Source organism: Ceraceosorus guamensis (genome assembly GCF_003144195.1).
Source record: "Ceraceosorus guamensis strain MCA 4658 unplaced genomic scaffold IE81scaffold_65, whole genome shotgun sequence".
Taxonomy (NCBI): Eukaryota; Fungi; Basidiomycota; class Exobasidiomycetes; order Ceraceosorales; family Ceraceosoraceae; genus Ceraceosorus; species Ceraceosorus guamensis.
The window spans coordinates 71063-96661 of record NW_020290060.1 but is presented as its reverse complement, the minus strand read 5'-3'; the positions used below and the strand labels follow the sequence as shown (position 1 = coordinate 96661).

At 55.5% G+C, this 25599-nt stretch overlaps 11 protein-coding genes across 11 annotated transcripts; 4 read left to right on the top strand and 7 right to left on the bottom strand.

The window, feature by feature from the left end:
- Window positions 1–852, top strand: IE81DRAFT_219877 (hypothetical protein). Its single transcript, XM_025511031.1, has 4 exons — window positions 1–215; window positions 331–420; window positions 511–571; window positions 668–852. Exons 1-4 carry the CDS (start codon window positions 50–52, stop codon window positions 687–689), a joined length of 339 nt encoding a protein of 112 aa, XP_025367684.1. The 5' UTR covers window positions 1–49; the 3' UTR covers window positions 690–852.
- An 80-nt stretch (window positions 853–932) lies between these two features.
- Window positions 933–3510, bottom strand: IE81DRAFT_325523 (2-isopropylmalate synthase). Its single transcript, XM_025514548.1, has 3 exons — window positions 2822–3510; window positions 2364–2739; window positions 933–2270 (listed from the first exon to the last, which is right to left on the bottom strand). Exons 1-3 carry the CDS (start codon window positions 3139–3141, stop codon window positions 1038–1040), a joined length of 1929 nt encoding a protein of 642 aa, XP_025367683.1. The 5' UTR covers window positions 3142–3510; the 3' UTR covers window positions 933–1037.
- A 547-nt stretch (window positions 3511–4057) lies between these two features.
- IE81DRAFT_219757 (Arv1-domain-containing protein) lies at window positions 4058–5582 on the top strand. The gene is made up of 5 exons (XM_025511030.1): window positions 4058–4528; window positions 4617–4794; window positions 4888–4908; window positions 4998–5238; window positions 5432–5582. The coding sequence occupies exons 1-5, from the start codon at window positions 4193–4195 to the stop codon at window positions 5460–5462; spliced, it is 807 nt and encodes a 268-aa protein (XP_025367682.1). The 5' UTR covers window positions 4058–4192; the 3' UTR covers window positions 5463–5582.
- Window positions 5583–5814: 232 nt separating this feature from the next.
- IE81DRAFT_325522 (putative SCF complex member Cullin 1) lies at window positions 5815–9647 on the bottom strand. Its single transcript, XM_025514547.1, has 12 exons — window positions 9180–9647; window positions 9051–9096; window positions 8858–8981; window positions 8597–8673; window positions 8364–8531; window positions 8130–8277; window positions 7739–8059; window positions 7254–7663; window positions 6527–7175; window positions 6333–6462; window positions 6082–6243; window positions 5815–6011 (listed from the first exon to the last, which is right to left on the bottom strand). Exons 1-12 carry the CDS (start codon window positions 9221–9223, stop codon window positions 5993–5995), a joined length of 2298 nt encoding a protein of 765 aa, XP_025367681.1. The 5' UTR covers window positions 9224–9647; the 3' UTR covers window positions 5815–5992.
- A 1127-nt stretch (window positions 9648–10774) lies between these two features.
- Window positions 10775–11825, top strand: IE81DRAFT_335248 (protoheme IX farnesyltransferase; the record flags this gene model as incomplete). The annotated part of the gene is made up of 2 exons (XM_025515443.1): window positions 10775–11616; window positions 11795–11825. The coding sequence occupies 2 exons, from the start codon at window positions 10775–10777 to the stop codon at window positions 11823–11825; spliced, it is 873 nt and encodes a 290-aa protein (XP_025367680.1).
- Window positions 11826–12029: 204 nt separating this feature from the next.
- On the bottom strand, window positions 12030–13202 carry IE81DRAFT_276118 (DNA glycosylase; the record flags this gene model as incomplete). Its single annotated transcript, XM_025511464.1, has 4 exons — window positions 12030–12102; window positions 12181–12391; window positions 12456–12863; window positions 13028–13202. Coding segments are annotated over 4 exons (867 nt in total), but the record flags the coding sequence as incomplete, so codon positions are not given.
- An 852-nt stretch (window positions 13203–14054) lies between these two features.
- Window positions 14055–17203, top strand: IE81DRAFT_325520 (PIN domain-like protein). Its single transcript, XM_025514546.1, has 2 exons — window positions 14055–14445; window positions 14555–17203. Exons 1-2 carry the CDS (start codon window positions 14345–14347, stop codon window positions 16791–16793), a joined length of 2340 nt encoding a protein of 779 aa, XP_025367678.1. The 5' UTR covers window positions 14055–14344; the 3' UTR covers window positions 16794–17203.
- IE81DRAFT_325519 (WD40 repeat-like protein) lies at window positions 16944–19138 on the bottom strand. Its single transcript, XM_025514545.1, has 6 exons — window positions 18161–19138; window positions 18013–18065; window positions 17713–17940; window positions 17552–17636; window positions 17320–17488; window positions 16944–17239 (listed from the first exon to the last, which is right to left on the bottom strand). The coding sequence occupies exons 1-6, from the start codon at window positions 18848–18850 to the stop codon at window positions 17178–17180; spliced, it is 1287 nt and encodes a 428-aa protein (XP_025367677.1). The 5' UTR covers window positions 18851–19138; the 3' UTR covers window positions 16944–17177.
- Window positions 19139–19407: 269 nt separating this feature from the next.
- On the bottom strand, window positions 19408–19827 carry IE81DRAFT_325518 (hypothetical protein). Its single transcript, XM_025514544.1, has one exon. It carries the CDS (start codon window positions 19622–19624, stop codon window positions 19457–19459), a length of 168 nt encoding a protein of 55 aa, XP_025367676.1. The 5' UTR covers window positions 19625–19827; the 3' UTR covers window positions 19408–19456.
- Window positions 19690–22317, bottom strand: IE81DRAFT_349190 (hypothetical protein; the record flags this gene model as incomplete). Its single annotated transcript, XM_025516359.1, has 1 exon — window positions 19690–22317. The coding sequence occupies one exon, from the start codon at window positions 22315–22317 to the stop codon at window positions 19690–19692; it is 2628 nt and encodes an 875-aa protein (XP_025367675.1).
- A 354-nt stretch (window positions 22318–22671) lies between these two features.
- IE81DRAFT_219670 (hypothetical protein) lies at window positions 22672–24443 on the bottom strand. Its single transcript, XM_025511029.1, has 2 exons — window positions 23701–24443; window positions 22672–23041 (listed from the first exon to the last, which is right to left on the bottom strand). Exons 1-2 carry the CDS (start codon window positions 24295–24297, stop codon window positions 23027–23029), a joined length of 612 nt encoding a protein of 203 aa, XP_025367674.1. The 5' UTR covers window positions 24298–24443; the 3' UTR covers window positions 22672–23026.
- Window positions 24444–25599: the final 1156 nt, after the last annotated feature.

Genomic DNA, 25599 nt, shown 5'->3' with positions numbered 1-25599 from the left:
AAAAAAAAAAAAAAAAAAAAAAAAAAGGGGGGGGGCTACGAGCTTTTGAATGTCTGCACTGATGCTTGGGATCGTCGTACACCTCTGTGTCCTGCCCCCGCCTCCACCCTTCCTCCCCAGCTACATCCGCGCTGAAGCAGCCCAACAAAATGGCTTTGAGAACCTGCCCTTCTTCGCGGCTGCCATCATCGCGGGCAACGTTGCCAAGCTTCCAGGTGCGTCTTTCGACCTTTTCGTAGTGTATGCGGGCAGCGAGGAACATCGCGAGGCGTCGCGCGCGTGCTCACTCTCCATCACTTCGCACCTAATGCCCTCGCGACGATCCCACAGTCGACTTTTTGAACACGGCAGCCATCATCTACGTCGTTTCTCGCATCTTTTACTCGGTCGCCTATATTTCCACCACTTCCGAGCCTCTCTGTAAGTCGCCTTGGCGATTTGTCTCTCGCGCTCCACGAGCCCGGTTGACTCATGTGCTCGCGCAACCGTCCCCTCCCGATCCTCGTTCAGCGAACCTTCGAAGTGCCATCTTTCTTGTTGGTGTATCGACCTGCTTCACCTTGTTCATCCGGTGAGTCTTTCATTCGAGCACACGTCGCGCGGCGAATTGCGGCGAGAGAAGCACGCTCACATTCGTTTCGATGAATCATCGCGCCATGACTTCTAGCGCTGGGCTTGCTCTCCAGTAAGCAATGGCGCCGGCCTCGACATGTCTCTCTTTAGCAAAATCGGGCTTTTGGCAGAACGTGGGAGTGAGCTTCAATCGAATGAGGTCAAAACGGCTGGAATCGAGAACAGAGGAAATCAATGCAGTGTGCAATAACTTTGGCTGCGAACACGTTTGGCTGTCGACGCTCGTATGAGTCTGATCCGCGCTAGGTGGCACGTATCTTTGCACGGTGCACATCTCACGCGCCGCAACCTGACACTTTGCCGAGACGAGGAGAGATCGATTGCATCGGCAGCAACTAATTTTGGGTAGATGTACATTTTGAGGGCGCATGATGCACCACTCCGTATGAGAGCGGAGGCGGGGATCACTTGGCAGCCGCAGCATCGACAGCCTTGGTCGCCTCTTCAATAACCGCGGAGGGCTGAATGAGGTTAGACATGGCGCTAACAACGGCTCTAAGACCCGAAGTGGTGATATCCACATCAATTCCCACGCCCCAAAATCCAGGCGCCCTCTTTGCCCCTTGTCCATCCTCCACATCCGCATCCACCAGCTCCACGTACGAAGCCGCTTGTCCCCTCGTTTTGGTCTCCCTCTTGCCATTCGGATCCGACGCGCTGGCCGAAAAGGTGCCAGGCTTAGAGACGGCGTGCTCAGAGTATTCTCGAATGTTTGCTCGGATACCAAATGCGCTCTCCAGAGCATCGAGAATGGCAGAAAGAGGTCCGTTGCCCTTTCCACTGACGTTGTGAGGCTTTCCATCTCGCAGCACGACACCGGTGAAACGGCGATAGCGCGGCGTTTGAGCGCCGTAACTCGGGTCTAGTACTTGACTGCTAGAGGGCGAGAGGTTGTCATCACCATTCAACTCTGGAGGAACATCATCTTCCAGCTTGAATTGACGCAGCGCAAGTCTGCCCTCGTTGCGTCCAGAAGTGATGCTAGGAACGTGATACGTCTGCGTAAAGGCTCGCGTAATGTCGTCCGATGACATTTCCTTGCCCGTCCTATCCGCAACCTGCTGAATGACTTGATAGAAAGCGACTTGCATTCTACGCGGCAGGTCCAAGCCAAGAGCTTGCGCGACGAGATACGCGATTCCGCCCTTTCCGGATTGGCTGTTGACCCGAATGATGGCTTCGTAGGTCATGCCGAGATCTGCGGGGTCGATGGGTAGGTACGGAATGTTCCAACTGGGGTCGCCCTTGATCTTCCTCGCGTCCTGGGCGGCGAAGCCTTTCTTGATGGCATCTTGGTGACTGCCGCTGAAAGCTGTAAAGACAAGCTCTCCCGCATAGGGATGACGAGGGTGAACAGGAATGTCATTGCATCCAGAGACTGTATCGATGACGCTCTGCAAGTCGCTGAGATCGAGGGGCCCAGGTCGGACGCCTTGGCAAAAGAGATTGAGAGCCAGCGTCACGATGTCCACGTTGCCTGTGCGCTCTCCATTTCCGAGGAGGCAGCCCTCCACTCTGTCACCACCAGCCAAAAGACCTAGCTCGGTCGCAGCTACGGCGCAGCCTCGATCATTGTGGGGATGCAGAGAGACGATGATCTCTTCCCGCTTGGTGACATGGGTGCAGAACCACTCAATCTGCCAAGAGTGGGGGAAGAGTATCCCGGCGGATGTGGACGCGCTGAGCGGTCCGCACGACAGACGAGAAAGACATCACAGTCTCTCGCTCACCTGATCAGCGTAGTGGTTTGGAGGGCCTATCTCGACGGTCGCAGGCAGGTTGAAGATGATGGGCTCCTGCTTGCTCGCTTTGCCCCAAGTCTGTCTAACCGCCTCGCAAATCTCGACGGCAAAGTCCATTTCGGTCTGAGTAAAGGTTTCTGGCGAGTATTCGTACTTGAAATTGGTCCCACCGTTCTCTGGCTTGCTGTACTCGTCCACCAGCTCGCGAACGATTTTTGTGTGCTTGACTGCCAGGTCGATGGTCTTTGCCCTACTGTTTCCAAAGACGACGTCTCGGAAGAGGGGCGATGTGGCATTGTACATGTGCAGAATGACATTCTTGGCACCCTTGATGGACTCGAATGTCCTGCGAATCAGCTCCTCTCTGTGGACAGTTTCTTATTAGCACCTCGTCCGCGTCCAAGCATGCAAGCGCCGGTCTTGTTATTGACCGGTCCGACACTCACCTTGCAGGGGTGAGCACTTGGATGAACACGTCGTCGGGGACGAGTCCTTGCTCGATGATGTTCCTCACAAAGCCAAAGTCGGTGTCGCTGGCGGAAGGGAAGGCCACTTCGATCTCTTGAAAGCCAACGTCGACGAGCTTCTTGAAGAATTCAAGCTTCTGCTCCTGGCTCATGGGATTGATGAGCGCTTGATTGCCATCTCGGAGATCGACCGATGTCCAAATGGGAGATGTGCGTTGCACTTTGGAGGGCCACGACCGGTTGGGAAGGTCCAACGGCTTGTAAGGCACGTACTTGGCTCCCGGATTCATACCAGGCATGATGGGCTAGCGAAGAGCGGTGGAGCTGATGCTATATAAAGCTGACGGCACGAGTGTGAAGCTGATGGATGCTGCCAAGCTTGCGAGTGCGTGCGTGCTGCTCAAAGGCTGTTGCTGCGTCTCGAAGCGTTTGCAGCGTTGTCGTGCTTTGACCCTCGCGAAAAGTGGAGATGGAAGAAGCGAACAGCACCGACTTGCAGCAGCAGTGTAAAGATGACTCGGCGATCAAAGGGCGGCAAATGAGGTGCGACGGGATGCAAGCCTGGTGAAGGATGTGGTGGTGCAGATGTTGGGTGAGGGCTCAAGAAGGAGCAAAGAGGAGAACGCTCGATTGGCCATTCACCCGTGCACGCCCATGATCGAAGGAATTAAGCTGTGCAGCATCCGCATGCGCGACGCTTCGTCTGGACGAGTCACGTCTGCCCTGCAGCCCGCAACGATGCAGGCCTTTTGCACCCTCAAAATTCACAAGGAGTCATCGCGCGGTCGGCGCCCTAAATCCGAACTAAAAGGCGGCTATTAACCTCTCTTGGATAGCTTTTGGCTTTCTTTAGCTCGATTAGACATGTGCACCGTTTTGCGACATTCAAAATTGAATTGCCTCTCTCTTCATTCAAATTCACACATATTCACTTGGACTTTGAGTGTGACTTGCTGTACAGCAGCAGCCGCAGGGCTCGGGGCCAAAGCCGCGGAGGGTAGCGCGAGATGCACGGGCTGGTCAATTGCAATCAAGAATGGTGAATGCATGCAGCTGGTGAAGAGCTCGTGGCGGTCATAAGTCGATGACAATTGGGCTGCTTGATCCGGGCTGCCTTCTCCACCATCTGCTGTCAAGCGTCGTTCTAGAACCAGCCCAAATACGAAGAGGCGCGATAGGAAAGGATGTCCTAGGCTCACACACTGCGACGAGCGATCAAGCTGAAGACTTGCAAAGCGAAGGTAGTGGTGGATGGAGGAGCGAGGTCGTGCTGGGGCATATACAAGGTATATGATCTCCAAGTCAGCGTTGCTCATCAAGCGTCAACCATGACCGAGCAAAAAGTCAGCTATGAACCCATCTGCCTCGCACGTATCTCACCTCGATGAGCAAAAGTCAAGAGCGATGCAAGAAGCAAGCAAGAACGAGATGAGATCACGATTGCGTACCAAGACGTCAGAAGCTATCAATGATCGGCACGCAACCGTCGAGTCGGACGCACGCGGACGCTCTGGTTCGCCGCCTCGTGACCTTGGTCCGGTCTGCGTGCACTGCTCAGCAGAAGCCGCTTCTCTCTATCTCGAGTACTCGCCCGGTCATGTAGCCTTGACACCGTGCAACAATTGTCACAGCAAAGCTGTCGATCCCTACGTCGAGTTCGAGCTGCCTATCATCTTGCTGGACTTGGTCAGTGAAGCGCGCACAACTGGAGAAATGCTGAAAGCGGTCTCAACGAGCTGAACTGCCCTTCTACGCAATCATTGTACCATGACAGGTTCTTGTCAAGCCATCTGCTTATCGGCACCTCATCTTCAACAGACATCATCTGCAAGCCTTGCCGTTGCGGGGCTCCCGAGCTAAAGCGGCGAATGCAAGTGACACGGCATCAAGTATGAAGTCCAGATCATGGAGAACGCTGAGACAAGGCACTGCGTTGGTTTTGGTGGACGCCTGTGAGTTGCTTGCTGTGCTGCCCAGAGCACTTGTCCCAAGCTAGGCAAAACGAAATCTGACACTCGCTTTACTCGGTCCACCCGCGCCCGCAGATGTTCGCTGGCACGATCTCTGTGAGTGAATGATCGTCGCAAGGGAAAGCAGCCACGCGGGTCCAAGATCTGACAGCCGTCTCTTCGCACCCATGCTCCGCCCGGTCCAGGCTTGCCGTCTCACCTTTCCGTCTCTCTTCCCGCTACACTTTCAGATTTGCTGCACTCCTATCTATCTGTGCTCGCCGCTGTAGCGCTCGAAGCCGTCGTCTTTCATTCGACCATCCACATCTTGTGCCTTTTGTTTTTAGCCATCAAACGTCAAGCTGCCACATGGGCTTCACGGACATCTCGGAGTGGTCATGGTTCAAGAATAGGTGCAAAAGAAGCGACAGGAGGCGCATCTAGTGTGTGAGTTGACTGTGCGGATCACACAAGAACGCGCTGCCCCGGAAGCGAGGCAAGCTGATTGCGACCTTCATGATGCTCTGCACGCCGCAGAGCTCATCTGCCAGCTCAAGCGCTGCACGCATCCTTAATTCTCGCCTCCATTCCACAAATATTGCTGCTCACTCTTCTTCTGCTCTGGAGGAGCCGGGCGCAGCACCTTTCGAGCGCCTCCTCCGAAAGTCTAGCCACTTCATCAAGCCGAGGCGCAGTCGGGCAGCTTCAAATCATCGGCGAATGGTTCATCGATTTCACCTGGTTGGAGCTGGACTTAGACACTGGTACGGCTGCAGAGTGGGGCGTCAGATCGCTGCTTGGAGGTCTAAGTGCGGGCGTAGGGCTGGGAGGTGAGCAGTCGCCATACTTCAACATCGAAGCAAAGCTGACCCATGATACAATCGCCACGATTCCAGTCATACTTCCGCGCTCGCCCGTCTCTTCCACCTGCATCCTGCTGCTCGGTTGGGGCTTGCAGGGACTTGCAAGGGAAAGACTTACAGGCTTGCCAGCGGCAGCCACACGAGGCACAAATGCACTCGATGCATTCCAGAATTGGTGCAGCCCTTGATGACCCCTTGGCTTGTCGGGTGCGAGCCACTACTTTGCGATGATTTGATACAAATGCATTGAGACACGTGGCCACTAGCATGCGACACAGTGCTGTGCGTTGCCAGCACGCACCTGAAAAAGAGTCCCCTTGAAGGCTGCGCGCACCCCTCTAGGCCAAGTATTGATACCTGTGATTGCAGGATGAAGATGGTGATGCGCTCAGCACGAGTCATCTTTCGGCGCTTCTGGTGAACTCACAGGTCTCTTTGATCCTCCACCCTCTCAAGGTACTCTTTGTCAATCAGCTGATCAATTGCCTTCTTGATGTCTGGCACTTTCGGTTGAAAGCGCGCCGAGACCTGTGAAATAACCTCTGCAACCAGCTGCATGTGCTTCAGTTGCTTTCGCGCTTTCATTATGCTGGCATAGTGATTTCGTTCTCTTGATGTCAGCTTCCAGTCCACTTCAAGCCCTCAGTGGTGATCTAATCGAGCGCCGCGACTACTCACCGCACAATCGTGGCCTGCAGTAGCATCCTTCGATCTTCGTCGACTGTCTTCATCACATCCGAGGACTCCGCCTTTTGCTCTGCTTTCATGGGCATGTTCAAATTGACGCGCACCTTCTTTGATTTAAACTCTGAGGAGCCAATCATTGCGGAAGCTTCAGCAGCATTCACGCGGCACAATGTCGAGACACTTACCCGTATTCAGCTCGTAGGCGTCGTCATCCTGACGTAGCACCTTGCTCTTAACAAGCGGCACCAAAGCAGGCTTGAGGTTCGCGTCCGCCAGCCCCGTGGCTTCTCGAAGCTGAGTGTAAGTGAGACTGTCGCTTGCGTTGAACTGCAGAATGACAGCAGTCTGGTAAGCACTGAGCTGGAAGATAAGCTTTTGGCTCAAGTAGTTGGTGCGTATTTCAGTCTTGGCGAGTTGCCACATCCAAGTGAGTTTCCGTCCCGAATGCTTAGCACCATAGTATCGCTCAAAGCGAGTGTAGGTCGGCAAAAGCTCGGTCGGAATCACGATCTCCGTTGTGGCGTGCGGCAGAGGCCAGAATCCATTGGCCAGCACCAAGACGTAGAAGTCCATCTCTGCACCAGTGGCGTCGTCCCCTTGGCTAGTCGTCGAATTGCGGAAATTATCGTTGAGCTCCTTGCTCAGACCCATGTCTGTGAACATCCTCTGAAGCTTGCTTGTGTACTCGAAACCACAAGCTTCCTTCAGCTTTGAGATCATGCTGGATTCGGCATCGTCGGACGCTGAAGTGAAGTTGACCAGACGCTTGGCAAGCATTTTGGAGTAGAATTTCTGGAAGACGTCTTTGTCCTCGATATATTTGAACACGATCATCTGAGGCACGCAGGCGGACATAGTGAGGTGAGCCCAATATGGAGGTCTCAGACATCAGCTTCCTTAGAAGGTACTTACCACTTGATTGAGTGCTTCTTCCATATTCGCCTCTTCTGCACTGCGATTGCTCTTCTTCAAGAGCCCATCGGCATGTCTGGCCAAGAGTTCGGGGCTCTTGCTGTTGCTGGCTCCCGTTGCTTTGTTCCGGTTCATCAGATCCCTGCAGGCTTTATCCAAAGCTGCCAAGAAGCCAGCCTCGGTGCGGAAGGCATTCTGGATGGTCTTGAGAGAGCTTGCGTACACCTCAAGCAACGCATTGACATATGCAGTTGGGTCCACCTCGCTCGCCGCTGAGCCTTCTGCGCCTCCTGCGCACGCTTTCTCCACGGCGTTCAAGCCGACTCGCTTGACGTGCGCCTCGAACCTTTCTCTGAGAGGCTGCAAGCCCTCTGGAATGCGGAACAGCAAAGTATACATGCGCCAGAGGTCTATAATTTGCAAAGTGGGCATCCCTTGTCAGTCGAGTGGGCCAAAGCGTTGGCTTCCCAGGCATGCTGACTTACCGTCGGTCTTGGCGGCATCTAAGAGCGCTTGGAACTCGTCCCAGAGCAGTTGAGAGTGATTGCGGATGAGGACATTGTCACAAGTGGACACAAGCTTGGCTGTAGTAGTCGGATGCAAGTACATCTCAACCCGCCCTTCTTCTTCCCGCAGTCTTGCTTCCGCCTTTTTCATGTAGTCGGTCGTAGAATTCTTAGCGACGAAGTTCTTGCTTTCGGCTTCGTAATAAATTTCCGTTGCCTGCAAGAACGCCCGCTCGAAGTCGTATCTGTACACCTCCAAGTTCTGTTTTGTGGAGTCGGTCTCGTCCAGTCCCAGCGAGACTAAGCGGCATGCATGCGTTGGTGTAAGATCGACACCGCGTATTGAAGACGGCCGAACTACTTGACTCACCAAATGAATCCACTACCTTCTTGACCAGACTCGTTTCAATGGTCTCCCCAGTCCTTTGCTTCTCGATCTGATTGAGAAGAGCTGTGACCAGTCTCCCGTTCTTCTGCACCACCGTAAACATTTGTTCTTTCCATTGAACGAGCGCAAGCTGAATTGACGATTTGGAATCGGGTGAACTGATTAAGCTCCCAGCTTGCAATCGAGAGCTTTCATGAGCCTCGTTCGGCGACGCACCGTGTAGATGAAGTGCACATGCCTGTGACCCTCTTCCCTCTCCCGGCGGACCCAATGTCGATTGAGGTAGGTGAATAGTCTGTGCACAAAATTCGATCCCGTAGTGTATCTATCCCACTCCGACACATAATACTTTAACAGCGCCTCGCCGGAGAGGTCAGCGGCGCACTGTGAGAAGAAGAATGTAGTCTTTCAACATGGCGTAAAGAGGCCCTCCTCATGAGTGAACTCACCTGCGCAACACCTTTGGAGTGCTCCACGAAGTAGCTGCTCAGCCTCCGGTACATATCTGCGCCGACAAGGTTTGCCCCTAAGGATCCAGAATAGTCGACGCAGGATCAGTCCAGCATCCGTGGCGCACGCGCAAACCGGGGAGCCTCCTCCAACAGAGAGAATCAGTGCCAGAATTGTGTGCCAGCTGAAGCCCTCTACAGCAGCGCTGCTTGACACTAGCCGTTCTGTCTGAGCACCGCGGGCCTAACTCCTCGACTCACCTCTAGCGCCACCGCTCAGTCCATCTGAGGGAGCATTCATGCGGCTGCTGGTGCAGTAGTTGTATACCACGGTGTACAGCTCCATATACCTTGTATACGACAATCCTTCGGTACGTCGCGCCATCTTAGGTGACGCAAGGATTGGTGGTCAGCTGGGGTAGCGAAGATGCTGCGATGTGTCTCATCTACGCACCATCACCGAGATGCCGACTTCTAAGAATTGCCATGTTTGGTCGATGCTGTCATGTGGTATGAGTCGTGTCAGTGGGTCACCCAAGATCAACAGGGATAGCGAGGAAAAGGACACAGCGCTTTCACTCACTCAAACGGCGAAGGCAGCTGCGTTCTGCCGTTTGCCGTCGCCATCTTGTAATCCGCGTGCAACCCGACAGAGCAGGTGCTGAAACTGAGTGATCAGATTATTTTGTGGAAGGCGATCGACTTCCTCCTTGGACAGCACTAGAACCCCACGGGGTGTTCAGTAGAGCTCTGGTTGGAGGATTGAGAGGCAATCTCTTTCAAGTGCTGACGATCTCCAATGACCGCGCGCACCCCCAAGGTCGCGTGCACCTGGCTGCAGCTTTCCAAGCCTCTCGAGTGACTGGTGTGGCGAAAGGGTGTCGCCAGCGAAAGATCCGAGCCTGTCACAGGGTCACAGTAGCAGGATGCCTCTTATGTTAGACTGTAGAATGGCGAATGAATGCGAACGTAGTGGTGGAGTTGGGGGGCACAGCGATGAGGCAGAAGGCGCCATCACAAATCGATCGTGAGTCAAATTGCCATACACACCTCATCACACTCGTGACCCCGTCCATGCATGACAGGCGAGCTCGATTCGGCGTAAAAGTAGTGGATCGACCGCATGGGTGCTGCTGCGCGTTGAGCGGGTATCGCATGCTGGTGCTGCTGCATGGTGCGGGCGTTCGAGATTGAGATGGCGCGTAGCTCGGCTCATCCGGCCGAGAACTTCCGAGAGGCAGCAAGAAGCAAAAGCAGCTTGGCACGCGTTTGGGCTTTTCAGAGCGGCCGCGATCCGCCTTACAGGCACACAATTTCTTCGAGGTCGAGTTATTTCGCAAGTGTTGCATGTTCTGTTTACAACACCTACTCCTCAGTCTTCCATTGCACCTCACGCACAACGCTTCATCGACATCTGCACGCAAGTCATCGTCCGCACACTCGGCGTCGCGCTACCTCGGTCACGACAGCTTGGCCACGATGTCGTTGCTCGTCTCATCGCGTCTCGTCCTCGGCTCGAGTGCTCTGCGTTTTCCGGTCGCCTCTCAAGTCCCCAGATTGCGCACTGCTTTCGAGAGCCGGGACAAGTCACACAGCCATTTTGTTCAATCGCTCTCATCGATGGCGGTCTCAAGGACCTGCGCGGCACACTACGCGAAAGACAGTGTCTCTCGGCCTGGACCTGTTCTCAATCGCTTAGCGACATCGGGCTTCAACTCTCGCGCCAGGCAAGGCATCGGGTGTCAGAGCTGTCTGATGAGCTTTTCAAGGCGCCCTTATTCGCATTCATCGCGGGCCTCGATTGTTGGGCTCCCAGGCGTTCGATCCAATGCCAAGCTGACCGAGCACCAGAGGTGTGCATGTACGCCGAGTCGGTACAGATGCTATACCTCTGCCACTACGAAGTGCGCCGCTCCGAACGGGGCAGCGCTTCCTGTCAGCTTCTTTGATCCTTCACGAGGAATTGCGCCATCTCCCTACGCACCATCCGCGCATCAGCCCCCATCTGACGATCCAACGAGGGCGCCTCTTTCCGGACCGTTGATGCTGCCCACAACTCCATCAGCGGCAATTGCAGCAGGGTATCAGCCAGTGCCCTCACTCACTCCAAGAGTGCTCAGAAAGGCCTACGTGGCATTGAGCAAGGCCAATCTGACGTTGCTAGTCACATTGACAGCGATGGCCGGCTACGCGCTGTGTCCCGCAAGCTTGGCCGTAGCTTCTGGACCTACTGCTCTTCTCGCTCTCACCTTTGGCACAGCGACCTGCAGCGCGGCAGCCAACAGTCTCAACCAGCTCATCGAGGCTCCATACGATGCGCAGATGCCACGAACGCGCAACAGACCTCTTCCAGCGCGCATGTTGACTCCACTACATGCGGCCTGCTTTGCCAGTGTTGCCTCGATCTCGGGCATCACAACCCTTGCCCTTGCCGTCAATCCTCTCACTGCTGCTCTAGGGGCGGCCAACATCGTACTTTACTCCTTCGTCTACACCCCTTTGAAGCGTATCCACATCGCTAACACCTGGATCGGATCGCTCGTTGGCGCCCTGCCTCCCTTAATGGGCTGGGCCGCAGCTACCGGGTCACTCTCCTCCTTTGGTGACTCGCCAGGCTGGCTGCTGGCTGCCTTGCTCTTCGCCTGGCAATTTCCGCACTTCAATGCTCTTTCTCACAACCTTCGATCAGAGTACGCGCGAGGAGGATACCGGATGATGTCAGCATCGCACCCTCTGCTCAATCGACGCACAAGTCTGCGATACGCGATAGCGTGCACACCTTTATGCATCGCCCTTGCATACACAGGCGCACTCTCACCCATCTACGCTCTGTTGAGCTTACCGCCGAATCTAGTCCTTGCTCACGCTGCTTGGAGATTCTGGAAGTTCGAAAACGACAAGGATGCAAGATGGTGCTTCTGGGTCAGCCTGGTGCATCTGCCCGCGGTCATCATCCTGGCGATGGTTTGCAAGACGGGGCTTTGGGATGGTTTCCTCGAAAAGCTTGGCGTGAATAGCAAGTATGTTAGCGTCGAAGTGGCTCCTCGACGGGTAATGGACGCGCCTGACCTGCTGGAGCAGGCATCAGGAACGATAGACCGAGCAACGCAGTAACAGAGCGGGGCATCAGGATTCACTCGTTGTTATTCACACTGCTTTTCGCACATACGACGACACCCCTGTGGATCGCATTGCCAGTCATTGCTGTACGAGCGCGTGGAAGCTATGAAGAAGTCGGCTGGTCAAGATCATTGATCATTGATGACAGCAGCAGTATCTTTCGAAGCCGGCTCCAGGACAGGCTCTACCTTCGGCTGAGGTTTCGGGGCTGGCTTCTTGCCTGCCTCATCCACCACGCACCTTTTGGAGAAGGGCGGAAGGCAAGACTTCTTAGCGCGGATACACCTCAGGAGGTAGGATCTGGAGTATACACTCACCACATTAACAAAACGCCGACACTTCGGTAAGGTCGCCAAGTCTCTGTGAGGAGCTCCATCTGCTCAGGCCTGCAGCTCGGCAGTAGGTGATGGGTCTATAAGCTTGGAGAGATGGCAGGGAATGTGCGACACGCCCCGACTCACGACAAAAAGTATTTGCGCTTTTTGAATTCTAAGTTCCGCCGAGAGCGCAGGAACTCATGGCTGATCCCGGCCGGATGCAAGGGAATTTCTCTAGTATAAATGTCGGGGGGCGGCGAGTCCCGCTCGTAGATCCCTCCTTCTTTTCTTGCAATTTTCGGTCCTCTGCGATCTGAGAGAAAGAACTCCACCATGCCTCGTTGCACCGCAAGGTCACCTGCATTAGGACAGGAGACAGACATTCAGCACGAGACTTGCCACGTCGGGTGCCAGACACTTACCAACTGGCAGCACGTCTGGTTCCCGAAGAGCGAAAAGCTGGACCATGTGCGCGGTCCAAGGTCCCACACCTCTAGCTTCGACGAGTTCATCGGTGCACCCTTCAGTGCTAGCAGCGGATAATCTCCTAACGTTCAGACGTCCATCAGCGAATCTTCTTGCGACATCGACGACGGATCGAGCTTTGGCTTCACTTAGACCAGCACCTCTGTATTTGCGAGGATCCTCTGACAAGACCTGCAGGGGAGCCGGAAAGACGAGCTGGGATTTGAATTGCTCTCGATCAGAAGGCGCTTGGCCGAGCTCAGGGTGGAAGATGGAGCAGAAACGCCAAATTACAGCCTTGGCAGCTTTCCACGAAATTTGCTGTCCGATGATGGACGTCGTCATTGTTCTGCGTGGAAGATTGCCTCGATGAGCCCATGACACACAGACGGGCGTGTCGTTCTCACACACCTGAATAGATCAATCTCTTCCACTCCGTTCGCTCGATCTTGCTGAACCTCTGCGTCGTCCTTGCCCGAGATCATGTTCCACTGGTCATCGTCTTGTGAGATGGCCGGCTCAGGTGCACCTTCTTGAGCGGCTGCCAAGAAAGGCTTGAATCTAGTCATGTCGACTGTGGAGAACATGCTCTTGAATCGCACATCTGCCTCTTCCAGGTGTCTCCTAGCCACTTCGAAAGAGTACGTCATGCGAGGTCGCTTCATCGTCGTCGCAAGACGGATCTCGGCCTCGCTGAGCAGAGGTGGCAAGTCTTTGTTCTGCGCATGACGAGCCAGATGATCTACACGTCCGCCCTCTTCAGCCTCCGCCTGCGACCTGCTCGATTTGTCCGCTGCGGCTTTCTTGGGAGGAAGAGGTAGCGAGGACTCGCCCTTGATCTTGGTCCTCTTGTTGGAGATGTCGGAGGCGCTGGAGTTGGAGAATGTGCGCTTGCCTTGACTCACAGCTCCCACCAGTGTGCTTACGCTCTGCGCTTTCGACCTTCCATCTTGGATGTGAGCAGAGGTAGCAACGGATGCTAGTCTAGACGAGCTACGGGACGCGATGATGGTACCAGAATGCATTTGTGACTTGACATTTGTGCGCGGCATGATGGTGCGGTAGCAAAGGCGGTCTAGTCAAGGCGATTCCAGAGGATGTCGAAAGGTGGTTTGGCGAGAGCCCGGTGAGCAAGCCAACTCCGCTCAGCAAGCCTTGCATGCGAGATGCGGAGAAGATTAGGGCGAGGTCAATCGATCTTGCGCCAGTCCGCATCAAGGGTCAGTGGCAGAGCAGTGAGTTGAAGGACTGTCCGTGCTTCGCTTGCGATGCTCATTGCGAATGCGAAGCCGTGAGCAGTCTTGAGTGTGTCGAGATCCAAGAGTCAAGTGTGGAGAAGCCTGTCGAGCACAGTCTGATGAGTCACGAGTAACGAGTGCCGGCGGCGGTCTTCATGGAGGCGGAGCGATCGGCGGGCCAAGCATGGCGCACGTGATTCGGCCAGACGCTTCAGGTACCGCACACGTGATGTCAAGATTTCGCCGAGACCCTTGATGATGCCCTCTTTTGTCCTTGGTCTGCTGCGCGCCTATCCTGCTGTCACCTAGCACTCGCTACTCATGCGACACCTTTCGCTCCTTCATCGTCGTGTAGGTCGCCGATGCCATTAAATTGTTTGCCCTCCTTCGAGCTCACGAGCACTTTGGCGTTGCAACTGCTATGCTGCAGAGCAACATAAGAAGGCGCGCACCTCCCTCAATTCCCAGATCGATTTCGCAATGGGCCTCATCTCGGACGTGCTCATTCAACGTTTCGCCACTCCAGATTGAGGCATGACCGCCATCACAAGCTGCCCGGGCTCCATCTTAACTGTTTGATACAGGGCGGCACTCCTTCTCTGGACACGATGGGGATCAAGAACATCTTCCGCTTGATCAAGGACCACGCGCCTCATGCCGTGCGCGAGGTCAGGGGATGGGAAGAGCTAGCAGGATCAAAGCTCGCCTTGTGAGTGTCCTGCCCAGAGTCGCGCCTGACATGCCCATCGGGCGCATGCACACCGCAGAACATCGTTCGCTCATGATCGCAATCGCGTATCGCCCACTTTATTGCACAGCGACGGCACTCTGATGCTCATGAGGCTACACTTCTCTCCGAGCGAAAGTGACAATCGGCATATGCTGGGTCTTTCAAACCTGCTCAGGACGTTGCGCAGTCATCGAATCCAGCCCGTCTTCGTCTTTGATAATCCAGAGCCAACCGCGCGGGTTCCAGAAAAGCTGCGGGAACACCAGAAGCGGAAGCTGCATCGAGCTCGACTCAACCTCAGGCTGCGAGAGGAAAACAAGAGGATGGAGAGGATTGCGGTCATCAAACAGTTGGTGCCAGAGTGGGCTGATATGGACGAGAATTCTAGGCTGGAGTGTGCAAGATATCTTCAGCAGTGGTCCACGCCGACACGGCGATCCACCTGGCACGTGGACGCCGGCGCAGATTCCAATGCGGCTGCCGCTAGTGAAGAGCTGACAAGCAGCAATGAACCACGAATCCTGACAGAGCTTCATGATGCAGAGCTAAGAAGCGAAGTTCAGGCTCTTAAATCCTTGGCTGCACGCTTGGACGGCCAGCCTAGCTCTTCTGATGCACTATCTGCGATCAACACTAGTCACCAAATCAATGACACGGGTAAGGACACCGAAGCTCGGTCAGCCTCGATTTCTGCCATCCAGGCTTCTCAAGGTCTTACGTTTGCCAAGCGCATTCTGCGGCTACAAATCGACTTTCTCGAAGCGATGTGCAAGGAAACCGCGATGGACGATGAAGGTTATCTGCAAGATCTTGCGGCGTCCAAGCCATTGAAGGAGTCGCGTAGACAAAGGCTCTTGTCCCTCACCGAAGGCCAAATGCATGGAGCATTCCAAGCTGGTTCCACGTCTCTAGCCTATTCTGTCAGCAAAAGGCTCGACGCTTCTACCATCAGTAGTGAAGAAGCGGTACATGAGGCTCTAGAGACGCATCCCGAGCCAGAAGTAGAGCCAGCGATTGCCGAGACCCATGCGTGGACAGACAAGATCACCGAGATCGAGCTTGCCGATGAGCTCGCGTCGCGAGGCGAGCGCACTGCGCACTCTATAGGGGCTACTGCGCCATCGAGCGCAGAGGTGGCTGGTGGGACAAAGGATACTACGCCAGCGGACGAGGCAAGCTTCGAGGTCGCGCAGCCTGAGCAAGGTCAGCTCGTGTCTTCGCCGGCGAAGCAGGAGCGCCCACTCACCACCCTGCTTCAAGAGATGACTCAAGCGCATGACGTGATCACCACAGGCTACAAACGAGCAACGCGCCCACTCCCGCCCAATCTTTCGCAGACCGCGGCAGAGCTGTGTTCCTTGCATGGTGTACCAGTCATCTGGACGGGATCGGGTGTGGCAGGTGTCCAGAGACCTGGAGAAGCCGAAGCGTTGTGCGCAGAGATCGTTAAGCAGGGGTTTGCAGATGCTGTGGTGTCCGAAGATAGCGATACACTGCTGTACGACGTGCCGATGTTACGAGGCGCTCTTGGGGGTCCTCTACAGATGGTGGATGCTCAAGCCGTGCGTCGAGCATTCTTTCCGCCTGAACGTCTCGCGAGCACGTCCAGCGCTCATCACATACAAGAAATTGGGACGCAGTCGCACGACGCGGACTCAACTTCAGACAGTCCCTTAGTGTCGGTCACTGGCGGTGCGATCAGTCTCGAAGGGGATATGGAGAGTTCTGCTCGCTTCATGGAGCTTGCCCTTCTGTGCGGCACTGACTTTAACAGGACAGTGCCCAGCATCTCCATCAAGCGAGGCTTGCAATTCATCCGTGAATACGGTCGGATCGAGCGCATCTTGCAGCCGGCTGAAGGCGACAAGGAGCTCTTGCGCTCGCCAATAAAGGAGAAGGGCACCCAGCTGTTGCCCGAGCAAGGGAGAAAGGTCAAGGCACCGTTGCCCCCAGCTAAATTCGTACCTCCGGACGGGCTTTCCATCGCGGAATACAAGCAGGAGCTGACGAGCGCCAAGCGAGTCTTCAAGAGGCGGCCGACCTTGCACAGGGACAGGAAGACTTTGCAAGCTTGGTCCGCTGCTCCTCGTTCGCAGGAATGGAACTCTCCCGACGGAGAGGCTCTTGCGGAATTTTGGAAGCGCACACACGTGATAGATGAGGACGATGAGCGAGCTTACGCCATGTTTGACGGACACAGTCACAGTGACAGCGAGGTTGCTAGGCGTCGACGACCTGACACGCCCGGCTCTTTTGGCAAGAACATGTTCGATGACTCACCTAAAGACTCTCAACACACTGCAAGCTGGAATCCTGAGCGCCAATAGCGCGCAATCTACGGAGCAGCTTTCGTCCAAATATTCAAGCTGTGCGGCGCTGCATGCTTCGTTTCGGTACACAAGATCTCCGAGTCTCAATCATTCGGCATTGCTCATACTATTCCCAGTCTTCCGCCACATTTGGAACCCATGGCACTCAATTTGCTTCAACTCTTACTCAAATGCATCACCGTGAATGATGGACACGAAACAAGAAAATCGACTGACAAGCTCTTGTTGCTCGTGCAAGTATCGTGACAGGTATGAATTGAGAAAGGCTGTGAACGACTGAGCGAAGCACAGACGAAATTCGCACAGATCAGAATGGCAAGATGACGGGCTATAACGATGCTCGGGTGCGCGACAACCACTCAGAGGTTGCAAGTGAGCGAATCATTCCGCCATGGAAGAAGCCGCGCCATTGGATGTTTCCTCGCTCTCCAGTAAAGAGTATTCTGGTGAAGCCGCAGGGAAGAAAGGGGCTTCAGCACCCTTCTTGCCTTGAACGTCGTCGAAAAGGAACAGCAAAACTTACGTCGTGTTAAAGAGCACTCTCCTCCGTTCTCGAGGTCAATGTTGTACGAGTAGAAGAAACCCTCGCTTGTCGCCACAAGTACCTGTGGAGTCGTGCTGCTGAGCGCGACGACCGAAGATACTCCTGCAGTGGGCAATTTCAAGTACGCAAAGTCCCTGCTTGGTTCCCACTGCAAAGAAGAGACTGTGATTTCAGCACGCTTGCTCGAAGCTTCGCATGACACACCACTTACCATCTCTGACAGACCTCCAGGCAGGTAGCTGCTCACGCCACCGGCCGCCCTGGCCATGGCCATTGACCGTCTTCGCAACGTACCGCTGACGGGTAGCAAGAGAGTGTGTTTCAACGACCGAAATTCCAGGCCCGAGGAACCCGGTCTCTAGTAACACTCACCTGAGACCTCCACCCTTCTTCTTGTCGCTAATGAATGCCTCGTAGCCTCCTGGTCCAGCGCTCGAAGCTTCGCTGCCTTCAAAACTGGGCGTGGGACTGGAGCCGCTGTCTGGTCCAATCGCAGGCCTCGCAGTGTTGCCATTGCTTGATGATTGGCCAGCAAGCTTAAAGATGTGGACTGTTTCGGTGTCGCTAGAGACGCAGAGAAGCGTGCTGACTGCATTGAAGCTATTGAGAGATCAAAAAGTCGAATGAGCTAAGAAAGCGGTCAAAAGGCGCCGCGCTCAGAATCTGACGTACCTGATGTTATATATTCTGGCTGGTCGACTACCGCGCCTAAATTGGTACAATTTCTGAAGAGAGGGTGATCCCGCAACGAATAGGCCTCAGTTCCCCTGGTAACCGGCGTGGACATGGCACCTAGCAATCTGGGATAGTCGAAACTCACCTGTGCTCCAGGGACTGAGAAGACGCGCACAACAGTGCCCTTGTCACTCGCAGTTGCAAGCATGGTTCCTGTCGAGTTGAAGGCGAGGCACGAGATGGGTGTCTTGTGTGCTTGAATGATGTTGACCACAGTCAAGCTGGTCAGATCGAATATGAGTACGTCGCCCGGCATCGAGGTGGTGCTCGTCGTGTTGTTGGCGAAAGGAGATGTGGGAGAAGGCACGGGGGAAGGGTACGCGAGGTAGCAAGGTTCGGAGCAGGGCGTCAGAGCGCATACAGCCTGAGGATTGGGGCTTGTTTCGATGGTGTGCAGCAGTCTCATGGTTGAGATCGAATAGATGAATATCTCTGTTTCTGTGACCACTACTACGCGCTGCCTGTTGAGCTTGACAGCGAGCACAGCAGTGGGAAACAGCAAGCTGCAGATCGTTGTTTGCCGCTTTGTGTTGACGATTTCCAGCCTCCTGGGCGAGCTTTGAGGTGACGAATCGGCCGTTCCCACCAGCGCTACCAGACTTGTTTGAAACAGCATTTCCACAATCGCCCGGCCATCCCCCTTTTCGCTCAAAAGTCGGCCATACGGCTCCACACCATAGATCGAATAGCCATTCCTAGTGCCAACGCTAAGACAGTCCTGCGTCTGGTTGAATGCGACTGACAGCAGGCTTGAAGCCTGCTTCGGAGCCGCCATAATGACCAAGGAAAGGAGCGAGAGTGCTCGTCAGTCTCTCTTGGAGGCACGAAGCTGAGAGCCTGGAGCAATGCCCAGTGCTTGTTGAGATCCGATGTTCTCGCCAGCCGTAGAGTGGTCGGTACTCTCTGAATGCTGTCCAGGGAGCCGACTCTGAGAGGCGTTTCGAGCTTCGCCTGGTGCGCCTGAAACGTGGCGATGAGTTGGTGCTATAGAGTACGGCGTAGCTCAACGCAACGACAAGCAGCGCGACGGGTCAAGAAGGGAATGGTCTGTGAGATCTCAGGGCCTCAAAGTGCTGTGCGTCCAAAGTCTGCCAAGCGCTTCAACCCGCCGCGATTGTACTTGTGAACCGCACGCTGAGCACGGATGCAACACCAGACGCGCATACGCCCATGCGGCCGCGCTCCATTTGCAGCCCCATGCTGTGCAGGCATGCAAGCTGCGACGCGCTTGACTCACCATTCGTGACTTACTGACTATGCTGAGCTTCAGCTGCGGTACCGGTACGGGTGCCAGTCACGATATCTGCTTGACTTCGACCCACCATCCCGCATCCCGCATCCCGCACCTATCGCTCGTACATCCTGCGTTTGGCTACTAAGCTCATACGACATAGGTCACAACTTCAGCAAGTTTGTCAGAGAAGGGGTTCGTGCGGTCACAAGTATAATATGCGTTCGCCCCCTCGAAGCAGGGAAGGGTATCGTTACAGGCGGATGCTGACCCTGGGGCCGGCACAATCTGAAGGCAATGGGATGGGAGTAGCTTCATAAGGAGCAAGACTAGCCAATCAAAACACTACACGACCCGAGGGCACTTGTTGACTTTGACCCGCCTCAAGCCCAAAGCGCACGTGATATGCTAGGTGTGCGGGAGCGCGTTGGGTCTTGGTCGACACATGTCCTGCTAGAGTCTTTGCGATCTCGCGACCAGCCTAAGTTCGTGAGGCCAAGTCGAGATCCCGATCGGCTCACTCCAAGTCGGAGACTGCTTGGCTCTCCAGCAACTGATAATAGACTATGACTTGATTTGGCAGCTGCCGGCTCTCGATTCTGGGAGTCGGTGATATACCCACTATCGTCTGGTGCTCGGCCGGCCGATCTTGTTTCACCCGGGTTCTTGTCCATAACTGATGCGAGTGCAGCAAGACCAGCGGTACCAGATGTTCGGAGACGTGAGAAGCTGCTACGCCCGAAGCTTTTGGCTCCTAGCCGCGATTGCGAAGCCGCCGCAGATGGCTGAAGATAGGGGCTCGATGACCTCGACACAGGATGATTTGATATGACCGAATCGCAGTGTCTCCGAGAGATATCAATTGACGCATCCGACGCTCGGGCACGTAGAGGTGCTGCGCTTCGAGGTGCACGCTCGAAGCGGCGAAAGAAGGTGGAGCCCGTCTTGGTGGGCGCAGCGTCTGGGGTCGACTGGCTCCTTGCTGCGCTCTGCTCAGCATCGGCGACGAAAGCAGCGAGCGAGCGCGAATCTCCAAATCCTGCCGCGGGGCCAGTGCCCGTGACTGGGGTAGAATGTAGTCGCAACATGGCAGAGCCTTTGGGAGGCACCACCGGCATTGGCTCGTGTTTGAGAGGCTCGCGCCCCGCCGAGAATGGGTCGATGAAGCGGGGCTTCGAGGCATCATCACTGTCACTCAGCCATGCACCGAGCAGTGTGGCGCTAGGGTTCCAGGATTGTGGTGCTGGTCTGTGCAGACTACCGGCGCGCACTGGGGTGTGAGGTCCCAGCCTGCTCTCGCCTTCTCGTGAGGCGGTGAGGTGCCGGGCTGCTGTGCCTGAGTTATGGTCCGACGTCTTACGGTGTTTGCCCGGCGCAGCGAAGAAGTCCCGTTGAAGGCTAGTTCTGTTGAGGTCGGCACAGTCCCCGGGGCTGATAGTGAGCACGGGAGGTAGATCGCGTCCCCTGAAGCTGCTTGGCGAGGCATCAGGTGAGTATAGAGATGGAAGAGAGCTGGCTGGTGATGACCAGTCCGATAGGCCTTCCCTCGCTACCGTCACCTCGTCCCCAGGAATACACATCAAGCTGGAAGCGCAGGTTGATTCGCTATAGTTGGAAGATACGCTAGAGCTACTGCGGACTCGCAGCATGTTCTGAGCAGCCGCTTGGTCAACGGCTCGTGACATCAGATCTTGACACGTGCTCCTTTGCCCAAGGTGGAGAAGAAGTGAGCTCTCCTTGCCTACTTCCAGAAGATCACTCGTGCAGTGTGGGATGAGTGCAGATCCATCGCACCCAGACACAGGCGGCAGAGGTAGAGGCCTTCGCTCGTATAGAGTCGCGGATGAAGACGGCGGCAATTTACGAAGGGCAGCGCGGCTTCTACCCTGAGCCTGGTGGACAGCGCTGAAGTCAAAAGCGGTGCGCGGACTAGACAGAGGAGTGCTGAAAGCCTCCAGCTGACGTCGACTGCGTTGGTCTTGGCTATGCCCCTCTTCATCCGAGCTGCTCCACGCCTCTACCTCTTCTGCAAATTCCGAGGTGATGCGTGACATGGGCGTCGCCAGTCCTGTACTTCTCGCGCTCCAGCATGCTGGAGCACCTTGTCCAGCGACGCTCGGCCATCGCATGCCAGCTTCGTGGAGGTTAGATGGGGCCGAAAGCGTGCCGTAACCACAGTCGATGAACAGCTTGGCGGTAGCTAGCGTGTGATCTTCCCACTCAAGCTGAAGCTGATCTTTGTGGAGCCTGACTTCAGCAGTGTCAAGCACGTTGCTCTTCGATGCTCGACGTGCTGGTACGGCTGGGCGCTCCAATGGTAAGGGCTTCTTCGTTCTCCGCCGAGGTCGCGACGAAGCAGTGTGGACCACTTCACCCGTCTCACTTCTTGACGCGCTGCGTGCGTGTCGAGCAACAAGCTTTTGTTGAAAGAGGACTTTGCTGCGACGTCGGTTGCGGTGCTCGCTGGCAAGTTCTCGCTCTGGCGCAGGATCTGCGACAGACGGGTGGAAACTAGGAATGCTGAACGTGCTGGCGCGAGGTCGAGAGCGAGAAGTGCGCTCTGAAGGGTGAGTTGGTCCCGCTGCTTGGAGGCTGCCCATGATCAGCACCTCCATGCACTCTCCATCAGTGCTTTGAGTCGGACCTCTTGGCAATTCATGCTTGCGGTTCTGAATATCACCGTCGCCCGCAAGCTGAGACTTCGACGTCACGCCGACGTCGCTTTGACCTCGTCTGTGGAGTTGTACTGTGATACGAGAAGCTTGACGTTGGTGCGCCACAGGTGATTGCTCGAATTTTGATCGCCAATGAGGTGTCGGTGTACGCTCTGTCTCCGTAGCACTTCCAGCATCTTCAGAGACCGTCGGCATTGCACCGCTGATGGTGCTTGGCTCTGACACGCGGTCTCCGCAAGTGGATGACATGTCTATTGCAGACAGTGGCCGAGGGCTGCTCAAAGAGCCGAGCTTGGGAGGGAATGCAGTCGCAGCACAACCGTTCCTAATGAGCATGCTGGAGTGATACCAAGTTTGAGCTATTTTGTCACCGGCTATACCAGAAAGTAGCTGAGAGCTCGTGGTCCCTTGAGAGCGACTGGCCGCGGGTGTTCGTTGGTCTTGACCGTGACTACGGCCCCGTCGGTGCCTCACACTCGTCGAGACGAGGGTAAGTAATTGGACGTCACAAGCTGAGGGAGAACGACGCGAGGGGTTGGGACTGCCAGCACTTGCCGAGTGAGAGCTGGTGGAGATCAGAGCTAGCGGCCAGGTCTCCTGAGAAGGTGAGGGACGCGTGGCCTCGGAAGCGCGAGGCAATGACAGCAGTTCCTGAAGATCCTCACCACGACAATGTGAAGCGGAGCAGCGTTTTGCGAGACCACGAATGGGAGCAAGCTCTGCTGAAGCGGATGGACTGGACTGCGAGATTTTGTGAAGAGTGGTAGAGAGTCTTGGCTCGCTGCCCTTGAACTCGCAGTTTTTGGGAGAAGCAGATTGCTGAAGTGAACGTTCTCGAGAATGTAGATCGGGAAGTCGGCACTGATGTTGGAGCGTTGAAGGGATTTGGAGATCGCACGTCGGTACAAGAGAAGGTTCCGCCTTCGCTCGAGGCTGCCGGGATGAGGAGGTAGAGGAGACCGTCGAGCGTCGATATCGTGTGGATGAGTTAGAGTTTGAGCCTGGAGCCAGTAAAGAGTCTGACGCGATGGACGATGCACGCTGGCTAATGGAGTGAAGCCTGCATGAATGTGGAGAGCCAGCATCAGCGCGTCTGTCCTTCGTGTGTGCTCGGACAGAGACACCAGCCAGTGAATGCAAATAGTACAGGGAGAGGTCGTTGGCAGCTTGCACCGCTGCACGCCGCTTGACTGAGGCTTCACGACTGGATGCACCAGCTTGGCTGAGCTTCTCGCCGCTTCCTCTGCGCTCCATTGCCTTTGCGACCAGCGATGCGAGATCGAAAGCGGCCGAACGAAAGAAGAGCACTCGCAAAACATTGGTCGTGGCTTTGTGAGATGATGGTAGTCTTCATGACCACGCCACGCCGCATTTGATGGACACAACCCGCGCATATGGGTTGGGGCAGCGCCACTGCTCTCCGTCGTAGACGACCACATGTCGGTTTGCAAAGAGGTCCGGTACAGGCAGAGCGCACGCAATGCTCAGCTCTGAGGAGCCGTGCGCCCATGAAAGGCGTGCAAAAGCTGCGCGAACAAACTTCGACGAGGCAAGCTTGCGGCACTTGCGCCGGCGCAGCATCCCACTCTACCCTGTGACCCATTCTGCAACGCTCTGATGTTGAGCGAAGCTGAGCGGTCCTGCGCCCACACCTCTAGCGAATGAACGCTGGTCTCACGATGGGCAGCCGTACAAACACAGATCCTCGTTCGGACTCACCAAGATGTTTCGGCGAAGCTTTGGCTGAGCACCGGCGGACGAGGCAGGGGTGTTGCGTATCGTCAATGTGGGCTTGATCAGGGGCGGAAATATGTTTGGGAGCGTGGTCAGGCTCGGGCTGGCTGGCGTATTTTGTACCTCTGACCTAAGCTTAAGGGCCGGTGACGGGCGTTCAAGGTGCCTGACTTGGCAATAAGGGCTACGTGAGGGAGAGGGACAATCGTGAACGCGAGGAACAGTGGTAAGGGCAATGGCAGGGACGGTGGAAGGAATACCGAAGGAGTCCCTGTCTTTCTTCAATTGTGAAGGTGAGGGTCGTGGGTGAGGGCTTACGAACTTTTCTTGGCCCTCTGATCCGGACCCTATTGCGAAGAAGGGAGCGAGGAAAGGTAGATGAGGTGGATCACCCCCTAAAAGCCTGTTTGTGCTTGTTGTATGCTGAGGAGGCCCAAGCTCGGGTCGCTGCAGGTGGTGGACCGCGTCGCCGGCTAGGCACCACGATCGTCGCGAGCCGCAGCCATCACAACGGAAAGCAAGGTACAGCTTCGAGCAGCCATTCGATGACTTACAGTAGCCAAGCCGTGTCCGGGACCGCATCTTATTCTTCCCGGAGCAAGGCACGGGGCAGATCAGGACTCTATAACGCCAGCGATGAGATCATGACGAGCGTCGAGCCAAGCCGCGATTCGTGAATCACTGAATCGCTCTACGGACGTTGCTCTACTTCCTCTTCGATCACGATTCGTGCTTGAGATTGTAACATGACCCCTGCATATAAGCGACCTGCTCGGGAAAGTATGTAAGCATCTGTGTGGGCGACGACCCTTGAAAATAGTGCGCAACTTCGTCTGGACGTGAGATCAGACCTCGGCACCGTTGGATCTCCGTGTCAAAGCGCTCTGCGGCCAGCGACAACCTCCTGGCATCGTTGTACATCGGCACTCTCCGGCTGCCAGCTCGACCAGTACATGTGATGTAGCCTGAGAGCGCGGTGAAGAGTCGAGGGGAGACGGCCCGGGAGGCAGACAAATTTGAAGCAGAAAAGAGCAGCGCTCATATGACTAGACTCGCTCCAGCGTGCCTGTAAGCAATAAGAGACAGTCACGGTGAACAAGGCTGCCTCAGCAGACGAACGTCCGCGATCGAGGCGAAGCTCAAATCAGGGGCTGCCTACGCATCATGTATGTATAGCAAGGAGCAAGGGCGCGCGTGTTTTATGCAGACAACGGTTTCAGACATCCTGCGCGCAAACCAAATCCCATGCAGCATCAGCAGCCGCGCGCGCGCCGGCGCCCGCGAGACTCTTGGTGATGCGTGTGTGATATCATCGAAGCTGATTTTGGGACTTGAGGGGGCTGATGCTCATACGCGGGCATGCGTGCACTCGTGACTCACCGTTCGTGATTGTTTGCCATTCAAAATTCATATTCGTGAATTTCCTCCCGGCCAGATAATCCGTGAATGCATGTCGATACTGTAATCGATCCGAAGACATGTATGTGCTTGAGAGGCTTGGCCTGATCAGCTGTCATCCACGACCACCAACTATCTGCGCCGGTGAGTCTCGGGCGCGCAGCAACAACATATGCAAGGAGCAAGGAATGGCGAATTGGCCCATCACGCGCTCAAGCAACGGCTTAGCGCGAAGGGACTTGCTGCGAGATCTGTCTTGAGTTCAGGACACCAACTGGCGTGTCTCCCAATGGTGACTGCGTCTTCACCTTTCCTTTGAATCAGCCGCAAGACCCTTTTTTCTGTGTGCTGCGACTGACTGCGAATGTACCGTGGCCGTCAGGAGCTGAGCAGGTGTGCCAAAGCGCAGCTGCCAAGTCAGGTCGGCCGCTTTTACGCGCGCTAGACGGAGAAGACGAGCACCTGCTGATGCATAATGTATGTGCG